General features: G+C 28.1%; 3 protein-coding genes across 3 annotated transcripts; 1 reads left to right on the forward strand and 2 right to left on the reverse strand.

Annotated features, from left to right (window-relative positions):
* Nucleotides 1–1,463: 1,463 nt before the first annotated feature.
* On the reverse strand, nucleotides 1,464–4,258 carry LOC124912323 (axial regulator YABBY 5-like). The gene is made up of 7 exons (XM_047452925.1): nucleotides 3,973–4,258; nucleotides 3,376–3,471; nucleotides 2,321–2,471; nucleotides 2,198–2,246; nucleotides 2,036–2,111; nucleotides 1,873–1,944; nucleotides 1,464–1,751 (listed from the first exon to the last, which is right to left on the reverse strand). Exons 1-7 carry the CDS (start codon nucleotides 4,033–4,035, stop codon nucleotides 1,701–1,703), a joined length of 558 nt encoding a protein of 185 aa, XP_047308881.1. The 5' UTR covers nucleotides 4,036–4,258; the 3' UTR covers nucleotides 1,464–1,700.
* Nucleotides 4,259–9,849: 5,591 nt separating this feature from the next.
* LOC124911329 (thylakoid lumenal 16.5 kDa protein, chloroplastic) lies at nucleotides 9,850–11,007 on the reverse strand. Its single transcript, XM_047451798.1, has 4 exons — nucleotides 10,645–11,007; nucleotides 10,437–10,576; nucleotides 10,277–10,349; nucleotides 9,850–10,177 (listed from the first exon to the last, which is right to left on the reverse strand). Exons 1-4 carry the CDS (start codon nucleotides 10,973–10,975, stop codon nucleotides 10,068–10,070), a joined length of 654 nt encoding a protein of 217 aa, XP_047307754.1. The 5' UTR covers nucleotides 10,976–11,007; the 3' UTR covers nucleotides 9,850–10,067.
* A 174-nt stretch (nucleotides 11,008–11,181) lies between these two features.
* LOC124911326 (glucan endo-1,3-beta-glucosidase 11-like) lies at nucleotides 11,182–12,892 on the forward strand. Its single transcript, XM_047451795.1, has 2 exons — nucleotides 11,182–11,586; nucleotides 11,688–12,892. Exons 1-2 carry the CDS (start codon nucleotides 11,520–11,522, stop codon nucleotides 12,701–12,703), a joined length of 1,083 nt encoding a protein of 360 aa, XP_047307751.1. The 5' UTR covers nucleotides 11,182–11,519; the 3' UTR covers nucleotides 12,704–12,892.
* Nucleotides 12,893–13,696: the final 804 nt, after the last annotated feature.

Below are 13,696 nucleotides of genomic sequence, written 5' to 3' on the forward strand. Positions count from 1 at the left end.
CACAAGGAACTTGGAAATAATGTGCTTTTTATAAAACATAAAATAAAATTGATTACCATGGTTTATTTGGATTAAAATATCATTATTTATTAATGATTTATAGATTATTAAAAAAAAGTCTATAAAAGGAATAGAAGTTTGATGTTTAAGGGTTAATTATTTAGGTATGTTTTTGATAAGGTTTGTTTGATTGAACTTATTCTTAATGGATTATTCTAAAGCAGCACTAAGATGAAAGAAAGAAACAAACAAACAAGGCCACATGGTTTGGTGACAATTATTCTAGGTTATAATTAATAGTACTATTATTGTTTGGATGACAGCTAGATTTGCTTCCACCACCGCTTCTTTATCTTTATGGCCAACAACATGTGAAACACATATTTTTTCTTAAAAACATTAATTCCTTTGTTTTTATTAAGGTCCGATATATATATATATATATATATATATATATATATATATATATATATATATATATATATATATATATATATATATTCAAATCCTTTTCACTCTAACTAATTATTCAAATCTACATATATGGGAGAGAATAGTAGAAAAAGTTAAAACACATTCTCATATTTTGTCTCTCAAAAAAGAAAAAGAGAGTACATTTACATAATTTTTACAATTATCTATAACATTATATTTAGTTTTTTTTTGTTTTTTTTATTTGATGTGAATTAAAGAATACTTAAATCGCTTTCAGATGAAATATATTTAGTTATTTTATATGCTTAAAAATAACAAAAACTCTAGCAAATGTTACTAAATTTATTGTTAGATCTCTTTTCAAGCCTAACGATAAAAATAGATGGATATCTTCAACCTCCTTGGAGGTCCTGAGTTTGAGCCCGTCAGACGACAAGTTCCGCTCTCCTGATTATTTAGTTAAGTGAGTTTGTGTGATATGTGTTTAACCCGTGAGAATTAAGTCGCACTCCGAAAGAGAAGCAGAACCAGAGTTAAAAAAAAATGATTGTCGTATACAAAAATGTCTACTGAAATTGATATTTGAATCATGCGATTTAATTTAAAGTTATGCTACTTATGTATATTGAATTTAGTATAACCCAACCTTTTTTTTTTTTTTTTTGTAAATACATGTTTTTGTTTGAAAACCCGATCGAATCGAACTGACCTACAAACATGGCGATGCAGGTTGTTTTTTTGAACAAGTATATAATACATAAACAAATGATCAATATGGCCAAATATTTATTAATTTCCCAAATTTTGTCATATGGGATGAATATATATATTAATGGTGTTGCCTCCAAATTTAAAGATTCACGATGATCCAAGCAGCTAGCTAGCTGCAATGTGGAACCTCGTTAAACCTAAATTATTCCATGTATACCGCATCACCGGTACTAGAAGATGTTTAATGTTTTTGTTTTGTTAATTTGTCACTCATTTGAGTCAATGTTCTATTCATTATTCCGCATAAAAAATTGAAATAAAGAACACTTGAAATTATAAACCACATACTATGAAATCATAATATCACTTAAGCAAGTACACTCAAGCTTGAATGTAATACAAATACATATAGTAGTACATTATCATTTATGATCCACGTTATTAATAATAATAATAATAATGTAGCTAGAGCGCTTCTTTTACAACATATAATAGTGTAAATCAAAGTAATAAATAAATCACGACGCACCCTTGCATTGATCGATCTCGTTTACTTAATTATTCATCAGGGCAGCCCTTTGTGCTATGCGTTTTGCGGCAATATCCTGACAAGATCATCAAATTATCAAATGAGAGAAATAATAAATCGTTTTCAATCTCATTTATCTAAAAGATTTATAATTATTAAGAAAAATAGATAAATATGATCTTTGATTCGAGTCACACCTGATCCAGTTTGGCTTGATTGTTGTTATTCTCCAACATTAGTCCAAAATGAATGCGAGGGAAATGTGCCCACTATAAAAAATTGGTCAAAATTAATTAATATATAAATTGCATGCAATTGAAAATGTAACAAAATAAATAAATTAATATGATCTTTAGTTACATTTTTGGCAGCAGTACTGAATGCCTCCCTGTGATTGATATCTGGATTATTAGCTTTTATCCTTTGGATTTCTTCCCTATATTATTATACCAGTATATTAATACCATTTCTTATCAACACCAAATGAATAATTAAGAAACATATTAAGAAAAAAAACTTTACTTTATGAACTGGTTATACGCAGAAGGAACTCGTTGTCTTTTCTCGGGAGCTGAAAATAAAAGTAAAAAGGCGATATGGAATGCAGTATTGTTAAAATATTTGTTTAAAAGTTTGGAAACTCACGATGGTTGATAAGAGGCTTGTGATCAATTTTTGTATTGGTCTTGACTTGGGGACGCAATGATCTATTATTGCCTCCTTTCGAAGAAGAACTTCCCACCTGAAAGTCCATCTTCCTGTAGTCCGGGGCTGAAGCAACAACCACGTTCGAAGCCTGATATAATATCGTGTCATCAACTCGTTACAAGTTTTATTTTATATAAAAGAAAATGAACTTGATTACAAATATTTAAATACTCTCTTTTTTTCTTACAAAATAAATAGGATAAATAGCTTCACGTGATTCATGGTGTATGATCTTCTCACTATTGCAAGATTCTTTCAATCCTACCTAGGGCTATATATTTGGTTATTTGGGTCATAACCATAGATTAATTTTAAATAAATTCTTTAGAATAAGAGCTTGTTAAATTGATGTTAGATTATTTAAGAAAAAACAATTTATCTCACTTCATTAATCAAATAATTAATCATTAACCACTCTTATTATATTATAACAAAATTTAAATATAAAAATTAATAATTTAACTCAAATAATACATTTTTCTTTCATCAAACAATAATAAAATTTATAATCACTATTTTCTTCTTCAAAATTTCAAATAACACCACATAAAGTGACAAAAACTCACATATATTTTAGGATACTTTTCATAATATTCAACTCGTTATTTTTTAGGGTAATTTTATGTTTTATTTCTTTGCAGATGAATAGTAGAGAGAAAAAAAATCTGATGAAAAGAAATCATAGGACGGCAAACGAATCAAATCGTTAGAAGCCATCAATCAAATCAAATCAAACCCAACAAACTAATTACTTTAAAAGGTTTCTCAGACAAAATTTTATGTAAATATCAAGAACGAAAGGCCCTGTCTTTCTTTCTAGTTCTATATCCGATCGATCTAGCTATGCAGGAATATTTGTGTTATGTCTCCCAAAAGGAAGAAACACAAAACCCTAGAACAACTCCGCCCAACCTAGATCTATACTATTTAGGGCTTATAAATTTATAAAGTAAGATATATATATATATATAGAGAGAGAGAGAGAAAGAGACCTGAAATGCAGCTGCCATGTTAACGGACCACACATTAGTGCAGTGCCCGCATCGGACGGTTACTATGTCAAACAGGCTGCTGCATGGGACACTCACCTACAAGTGAACAAACAAAAATTATAAATAAATTCTTACAAATTTAATAGATCCATGATCAATTAATGAAATTTGTTTTATTCTTTCGAAATCAATTAAAAACCTAACATCAAAGAGATCTAAACACTAATCCATATCATGACTCAAAGTTTCTTATTCTTATTCTTATTTGTGATATCTCTCTTATTCTTTGCGGGTTAGGTTTTGCAGAAACCCTAGAGAAAAATTGTGTGGGATAATATATCAAGAAATATGGGAAGGATCCGACCAATCTTTAAAGACTGTATATGATAAAAAAAAAAACTGTAAATTTGTGAATTTAATCTTGTTTTGAATCGTTAATGTATGATCTTCATCATGTATGTGGACTAGATAGATCAACACCTTACTTAAGAAACAAAATTATAAAGTTGTTAATCAAAACTTCATTTGAGCATAACCAAACTAGATTTCAATTGAAAATGGTGAAATAAACTTTGTGTGTGTGAGATAGAGAGATACCGCAAGCACAATATTGCAGCAATTGCAAGGGACATAGCATAATTGCTCAGCTGAAACATCCATGAAGTTTGAACAAGTTTTTTTGCTGACTTTAAGGATTGATTGATTAGAACAAAACACACACACACACTCTCTCTCTCTCTCTATGTATAATAATTGTTAGAGGTGTGATAAATCAGATGCTTAAGCTTATGCAAGTATAAATAGAGGAATGGACGAAGATGATTGATTATGTGTGAGTGTGTGTGAGAGAAAAATGGAGCTGAAAGAAGAGAGATAGAGATAGAGAGAGATTGGATGAAAGAAAAAGAAAGTGTCAATTATCAGAACCTAATTCTGAAATAAAATGGTTTCAGAAGTAGTGCTTGTCCAGTGGCAGAAACCAGAAGCCAGAAGCCAGAAGGGTAGCCCTTTTCTTGAGGGGGTTGAAGAAACCATAGATGTTAATGTTGAACCGGGACGGTCTATAACTTCTCTTAACTAGAAAACCGGATATAATGGAACTAGGTCTAGTTAGGGTTTGTAATTTCTTGAGGAAAGATTAAGCTTTTGATTACATTATCTGCAAGCTGGGCCATACAATGATCATTGTATATAATATATATATTTCTAGCCCTAGATATTTGTATTATTAAATATGATATTATGTGTATTCTATATAGTTGTCATTGGATGGAGTTAGTTACACAAATTAATGTATTCTAACAATGAAGAGGAAATGGATACATAATTACCACTAAAACAATGTTCTTAATTATGTGTCAACCAATGGAAGAAACTGTGATCCCTAAATGAAAATTTAGGGTTCCTATGGAATGTTTTGGACACTTATAAATGGATCATGTCAATATTAGCATTTTGACAATTCTTATTTGTTAGGTTATCTAGATTAAATGGATCATATGATATTCCAGATTGGTTAAGAATATTATTTTATTCAACTTAATTTATTTTTTTACTAGACATAATTAAGATCACTTTACCGCTTACAATAATAGTCTTCGCACATTTACGAAATTCTAAGTAAGAATTGAGAATGTGATTTAAATTTTTAAACGCGTACTTTAATTTGTTATTTCATTTATCCTAATCATGAGTTAAAAGTTTTTCCTATGTTAAACAGTGTTATTTGACGTTAACCATTATAGTTGGGATTTTGGAGAAGTTTTCTACTCAAAAAGTGTGTTTCTTACTTCTTCTTTTTTTTTTTTAATTTTTTTAGAATAGATGAAAGTTAAAATCATTTCATTAATTCAAAGTTATGTGATGTCCCTGCAAACAAATGGAGACAAGGGTTGTAATTGTGCAGTTAAAACTGACAACTATGAAAAAGAATTGACAATTATATATGTTCTTAGTAAATATCATGAAATAATTTTATTTTACCGATTAGAATAGAGTGTAACATGACATTATAAAAAATAAAAGTTTGTGTGACATTCGATGAATGAATGTGCAGTTATTAAAGTTCACTAATTACCATCACCACATCAATGGATTTTTGAATGTTTGTGGACATAATTTCTTTAAAAAATATCAGTTCATGAAAAATCCAGCTTAAGTCTACCTCATTCACTATTGCATTGCGAAAACATTCAAATTATCCATTCTGAATTTGTTTTTAACTAATATTATTCGTTTTATTTAAGTTTTATTAAGGTTTAAGTTGGGACCTAATCGTATGTTGACCGCCTGAGGTTTTCTCTCTAAACCTGATGACGAGCTGGAGTTTTAATTTAGATTCGAGTTTTTTTAAACCTTTTAATGATATGTCGTCTTTGTATGTTTTTTCATTTTTAATAAGTTTCGGTTTTGTAGGTTTTATGTCCATGGATATTTTGAAATATTCACAAAAGCGTTAATTAATATAACATTTTCAAAAATAATTTTTTTTTATAACAAATGTTCGTTGAGAACAGTACTATTAATGATGGGGAGTATTGAGAATTTATGCAACTTTTGTTTTTTATTTTTGTTTTACAAAAATATAATATATATAGTATTTTACTGTAAAATAAGCAAAAATAAATTATTTTAATTGATTAATTATCTTATTTATAAACTTAATCAATGCAAACTTAATTAATAACCTAATTTTTATTCATTTTTATATTTCTTCTATTTCACCATAAAAGATGGTGTCAATGGGGAGGGGGACATGAGAGATGATAATAGTAAAGAGATATAATCAATGGCCCTGATTAATTTGAGTAAGATCGTTTTCAAAGTGTCTTACCATTATACCAAATAAAAATTATAAAATGCTGAATAATTATTTATTTATTATTTATAAAAAAATAAATAAAGCAAAAACATGGAAAGAGACAGAAGCTAAATAGGCATAAACAACCCTTAATTTGGTTCTACAATCTTCTTTTTTTTTTTTTTTTTTATTTTCGTACGTATTTAGCACATCAATCATCCAGCTTGGTTTATCCGACAAAGAATCGATCCTTATATTTTGATCAATGATTCTATTTTTATTTATTTTAACATGATCAATTAGTTAATGATTTTAATTATGTTTACAAAAAAAACAATTTATAAATCAAATTTCCTTGGTCGTGTGTTTGGGTGTTCTTACGACTTTGAACGATCATATTCGAGATGTATCGCGATACTCAAAATTGGAATCCACGGTTAACTTTTTAATTTATCGAACTTGCGGTTGCCTTTTGTTATTTCCCACGCATTTGGATTTGTGTTCATTTTTCGACTCACATGGAATTGGTTCTAAATTAAACTTGGTGATAAAAGTTGTTGCAATATCTCCAATGGAGGATTTGGAGAATGTGAACAAAGTTAAGAATATTATGAAACAAAGAATCAATTATAATTATAAGGTTATTTTCATTTATAATTTTACCCAAATAAACCTAAATAGAAACCAAACATTTTGATATTTTTAATTAGTACTTAGTATAATATTTGAAATATTAAAAATAATAAAATAGAAAAATGGTTGAATGGCAGAGATTGAAAAAGTGGAGCTGGCCGTCGGCCGTCCGCATACTCTATCCCTGTAGACCACCAGTTGCCAGTGGGGCAGATCCAAAACTCTTCTTTTCATTTTTTTTATATTTTTTTTTATTTGCTCAATGTTATATTATATTGTATGAATCTTTTTTAAAAATAAAATTCATGTTCTTAGTTTGTTTGAAAATATTTTTCTGAATTTTAGATAACTCATTTAGGTGTTTCTAAACAAATTGGACAATGTTTGGTTGGTTGTTAGAATTTGGAGTTTGTGTAGTTCTCTTGGGTCTTGTTTGATCTTTAGGGTTTTTTAATGAATTTTTACCTAAAATCTAACTATTTCTTCACTCATCACTTTATTGATTTAAACACTCTTTTTATCCATAGAAATACTAAAATTGTAATTATTTAATCATTTAAAATTAGTTTAACATTCAATAGAGAGAGAAAAAATAAAGGTTAATCAAAAAGTTTTGAATGAAAACGAAACTATACTATCACATAGTGTCATTTTAATTCTTCATAATTAAAAATAAAATATTTTATTTTTTTTAAACACTCAAAAACTGTTTTCCTAATGATTAAACATGTTTTTTTTGGACAACTTTGATAAAACCCAACATATCACATTATCAAACAAGTTATTTTTTTTATTAATTATTTTTAAATTATCTCTCTATTATATGAATCTAACGATCAAATCAAATTCTAAAATACTTTTTTTTTTTACTTTTACTAAATTAAATTTTTTAAATAATTATTTTTTTAATAATTTGTCTTACATAAAACTCAAATAACCTAAATTAGGTTATGATAGATAAGAATCACAAGATATTTAACAATAATAATTTTAGGAGATTATTTTGGTATGTTAAATCGTCACGATTGATAATCTAGTTCTTATGATGTAAATCTCCTGAGTAGATAATTTAGTGTTTAGGGTGATAATTTATTTTTATTCTTTTTGAACACTTTTGAACCATTTTTTAATTGGTAGGTAACTTGTTGTGTTTCAATTTTTAATTGAATCATTTATAATATTTATGATACACTGATATTTTTATAAAAAAAAATAGTAAAAATATTTGGTGAAGTATATGATAATTTGAAAGATTAATGTTAGAATAAAATGATCAAAATAGGATTATAGAATTTATCTTTTAAATGGTTGAAAAAATAGAAAGAAAAAAAAAAAATATATATATATATATATATATATATATATATATATATATATATATATATATATATATATATATATATATATATATATATATATAATAGATGAATATTAAAACAAATAATAAGGCCCAAGGGCCAAGACCCCTGTTGTTAACTAATGTGCACCCATCCCAATGAAAGGTCTATTACTGCCGCAAGGGATAGACCTGATCATAACTGAATCCAGTTAGCCAATTTTTTTTTAAATATAATAATTTTTATACAACTTTATATTATTGATCATTTTATTTGTATCTAAATGAGAAATAAAATAATTAAATAAATATTTATGGTCTTTATGTGTACAATAAAGTTACATTAAGGTTCATTCTTTTTATGAGGTCTAAAAGTTGCAGATATAGTTGTCTTCTTTCTCCTTTTTTTTATATGATAAAGTTGTTTTGGATTATAATGTTAAGTGAACATGTGATTAATTAAATATATTTATAAATAAATAAAATATAAAAAGAAAACTATGGCTGGTCAGGTGGAAGAAAAAAAAAACTCAAAAAGGGCTTTGTTAAGTTTGGGGTAAAAGAAAAAAAATAATAATAATAGAATGAAAATTCAATTAAAAATAAAAAAAAGGAATTTTATTAACTAATTATGACCACATTATAGAGTGATATTCGGTTTTGAGTTTTTATTTTTATTTTTTTTTATAAATTTAAATTTAATTATTATTTTATTTATATTTAACCACTTTATACCACGACATATACCATATTATTTTATTTATATTTAACCACTTTGATACCTCATATACACTATATATATTTTCATAAATACATGTGAAAATGTGAGAAAGTACTAAATACACTGTATTGAAAATTAGAATCTATATTTAGTTCGTTTAAAAATATTTTTTATTCGTTTTAATTGTCATATAGTAATTTAATAGAAAAGGAAAAAAATTGTACACTATATTTTTATCTTTTATCCATACGAAATAGAACGCTCCCCACTTTATATCCTACGTTTTTTAGTCTTTGGAAACCCTAGCGGATTAAGCATTGCTTTTAGAGTAATTGTTTGAATATCCGATCTTATATATCAATAAAATTCACATTCATCGTCGTGTTTTAAATTATTACATAAAAAATAGTTAAATACAATACAATGAAATAATTGAAAAAATGAAAAACAAATAAAATGAGAAGAGTACGATGAAGCAACCATCTCATCAAAATATGGGACGAGTCTCCATTCCAAATTTTTACGAAATTATGAAAATTAATTATTTTTAATTTTATTAAGATAGTTCAAATAAAAAGAGTAATGTCTCAAATTTATTTTTCAATTAAAAAATGTGTTATATTGAAATAAAAGAACATGACTATATAATGTACTATTTTCTTAAATTAAAAAAATTCTTTAAAATTAATTTTTCCAATATAAGGTGTAATAAGTATTAACAAAGAACAATGAAATTTTATACATTGTTATATGTAATTTTATGTTTTTTCTTTTAATTTTAGGCCAACACGAGGAGTGTTTTCGCTTCAATTAACGACGATCTTAATGAATCTATTCCACAAAATTCTATTCATTTGATTTCGTCTAAAATGTCATGTAAATCTGATATTTTGTAACATAGATTTACAAATGAATGAACTTTGAGAAGAAAAATGCATAAAGAAAACAGAGATTGGTTAAGCATTATAGTAAAAACATTCATACTTCCCAAAAACAATTCCTTTCATGATCCATTTATCATACTTTTACAACAATTTCTCTTATTTCTAAGAACTCTATAACTTCAAAAAAACATTCAATAAAGTTGATTAAATTGATGCTGCAAAGATTACATATTTCATCTCAACTAAGAATAATAATAATGTAAGTAGTATAATAAATTGCAGACAATAAACACAACAAGCAAGAAGTAGAAAGAATAATCAAAGTCCTTTAAGCTCACCAGTTAAACCAACCAATTCCGTCCATTTCTCAAACGCACTTGCTGATGTATAAAACGCTATCTTCGAACTCTCAACATCATTTTTCCCCACTACAAAATACAAACAAAATACAAACGAACTTTATTTAAAGCGTTTTAAGGGAGAATCAAACACGTGACATGATATTTCTATAGTTAAAAAAACCTCACCAGATGAAATGAGATTAGATAATGAAGAATTGAATGTGTCCACTTCTGTTTTCTCCTCAGGACTAGAACTCAACTGTATAATCAACATAACAAAACAAAACCCATATGTTTATTTATCCATTCAATAAATCATCATCAGAATTCAGAACTAAATTTAAACCTTGTTGAAAGCTGCAGTTGTTTTCTTCAACCATTCTGTATCAGTGTTCTTACCAAGAACAGAACTTACAGCAGAAAGATCATTCTTTTCTAATGCTTGTCCCACTTTACTAAACTTATAAACAACTTCTTGAAGATATGCTGCAATTAATTCATTCATTCATTAATCAGTAATAGAAATAACAAATAGGAATGCTTAATTCATTAACCTCTTTCCTTGTCGTAAGAACTAATGAATCCTTGTCTCTCCAGCCTTTTCTTTCTGTCATTTTTCACTTTTTCAAGAAGCTCAAGATCATCATCTGCTTCCAGTATTGCTGCATTGGCTATGGAGTTTGCTCCATTTGACAAAGAAAGAATGAATGAAGCAGCTAAAGAGATTGTAAGACCCCTTTTGCTCAAATTTAAAGATTGGGTTTTTGGTTCTGAAAATGATGATTTGCAGAGAACAGTGAATTGTGGCCTTCCATTTGATTTCTGAGAAGATGAAGAAGGGAAGATGGTTTTCGCAGATGATGAGAGGAAAGCAGTTGCCATCATTTCTTGAATTCTTTCATTTCTCTTCTATTCTCTCTGTTTTAAGATTTCTTCATGTGAATGTAAGGTTGTAGCTTATCCAAGTCATCAATCAATGTTACCCACAAACTTATTTGAAAAATCACCATTTTCAAATAATCCATCAAATATTATTGGGCCTCAAATGGGCTTTCATTCGAAGATCCTGATGCTGTGAATTGTGGAATTAAAGGTGCTAGCTTTAGGTCATTTTCTGACAACAATAAAGGAAATGTGAATTCGAATAGTTGAGAATAAAATGGAGATCGATAATGGGGGACTGTTTTTTATTATTTTTTTATCATATCATGACTTTATGTAATCAACTTTCTTACTTTATGAGCTCTCACCGTGTCATCAGTCTACTAGTTTCATCATTGTCCACTCCGGGATCAGTCAAAGCAACCCAGAAAACAAAGTTTCCAAATTTTCACCATTTTCAAATAATCCATCAAATGTTATTCGGAAGAATCAGATTCCAGTCTATAAACAGGGGAGAGAAGAGGAGATTCTAACCAAATTCATCGACATGATCAAGATTACTGATTTATTTGAACATTTCCTGCTTTTGATCTTCATATTCGTCTCTGCTAAAGGTAATCAACTATAAGCAAGATCTCATTCTAATTTCCAACCTCAGTTCACCGATTGAATCTCGTTTTTGCATGTTTTTTCACATGATGATGTCAATTTGCAGTTGAAGGATTTACAGGAACTTATGGGATAAATTATGGTAGAATAGCTAATAATATACCGTCGCCAGATGAAGTTGTTTTGCTTTTAAAAGCTGCGAAAATAAAGAACGTTAGAATTTATGATGCTGACCATAGTGTTCTTCAAGCTTTCAGTAAGACAGGTCTTGAATTAGTAGTTGGACTTCCAAACGAGAATTTGAAAGATGTTAGTTCAAATCCAGATCACGCACTTACATGGGTTAAAGACAATGTAAAAGCTTTCCTCCCCGACACAAACATCCTAGGAATAGCAGTTGGAAATGAAGTGTTGGGAGGAAATGATCAGTCACTATGGGAAGTCTTGTTTGGTGCTGTTAGAAACATTTACAACGCCACCAAACGCCTTCAAATCGATGATAAAGTTCAGATTTCAACTGCCCACTCAACAGCAGTTTTCGACAGATCATATCCTCCTTCTTCCTGCATATTTCGAGAGAATATCGCTCATTATATGAAGCCACTTATGGAATTCTTCACGAAAACAGGATCACCTTTCTGTCTCAACGCATACCCGTTCTTGGCTTACATGTATAATCCAAATGATATCAATATAAACTATGCACTTTTCCAGCCCAATGATGGTATTTACGACGAAAAAACAGGGCTGCATTATGATAACATGTTGGATGCTATAACTGATGCTGCATATGCTGCTCTTCAAGATGCTGGATTTGGAAAGATGGAAGTTATAGTTACTGAAACCGGTTGGGCTTCTCATGGAGATTCGAATGAAGCTGCTGCGACAGTAAAGAATGCTAGGACGTTTAATTATAATCTGAGGAAGAGATTAGCGAAAAGAAAAGGAACTCCTTTGAGACCGAAAAGGGTATTGAAGGCTTATGTTTTTGCGTTGTTTAATGAGAATTCGAAGCCTGGTCCGGGATCGGAGAGGAACTTTGGACTATTTAAAGCCGATGGGAGTATTTCGTATGATGTTGGATTTCATGGGCTAAAATCTTCTGCATCAAAGGTAATCTAGGTGATGGATGATATTGTGTTAAAGATTAACTAGTATTGCTGATACAATTTTTAGTTAAGTCAGCAAAATAATCAATGTGTATTGAGTTTGGAGATAATATAATCTATCTATCTATATGTAATTTTATTATGTATCAGTTACATGCTGATTAAATCGTATGAATCTCGAATCTTGGTGTTGTTTTCATGTCGATTTTATCTTCTGTCTCTTCGATTATGCATGCTTTCTTACCTCATTCTCGATAAAGTCGAGATCATATTGAATTGTGGCTTTTCTAAAGAATTTGGTTGTTTTGTGAACTTAATTTTATATGTTTTTTGGTAGTCCTTTAAAGGATACTTGACCTATTCTTTGGCTAACCAAACCATGGTCCTTTCTTGACAATTTCTTTACTAACTAAATGGGGGTAATAGTTTATTCATTTAACCTTATTTTATATTTTGAAATATAGTGATTTATTTAATAAATATTTTATTTTTTAAATGACTTCATACTATACATTCTTGAAGTTTTATTTCACCAACTATTAGATTGAAGCTATAAAAAAATGTAAATAAACAAATAGAATAGGAAAAATTCATACTCAATGATAACTTTAAATATTAAGCAATGAGAAATAGTAAAGAAGTTCAAAAATGAAAAATCTTATAGGATGATGTAATTTTACCATTTTTGTTTTTTAGGATTCTTTGTTATTACACAGTTTATATTATATTATAAATAAACTCTCGTCAAATATTAAGAATATCTAAATACAGTGATATTATAAATATATGAATTTGATTGTGAAAAAGAATCACTTACATTAACACACAAACAAAATACAATAAATTAACATTCCCACTGTTTTGAAACTTCTAGATCAGAGCTGGGTAAAAAAATATTTGTTTAAAAACTATTATTTTAAAAATATTTGGGATATTAATTTAAATAAAATAATATTTTGAAAGGTATACTTTAATTATCTATATATTAACTAATTCATTCATATTT

The sequence above is a fragment of the Impatiens glandulifera genome, chromosome 8, assembly GCF_907164915.1.
Source record: "Impatiens glandulifera chromosome 8, dImpGla2.1, whole genome shotgun sequence".
In the NCBI taxonomy this organism is placed as follows: domain Eukaryota; kingdom Viridiplantae; phylum Streptophyta; class Magnoliopsida; order Ericales; family Balsaminaceae; genus Impatiens; species Impatiens glandulifera.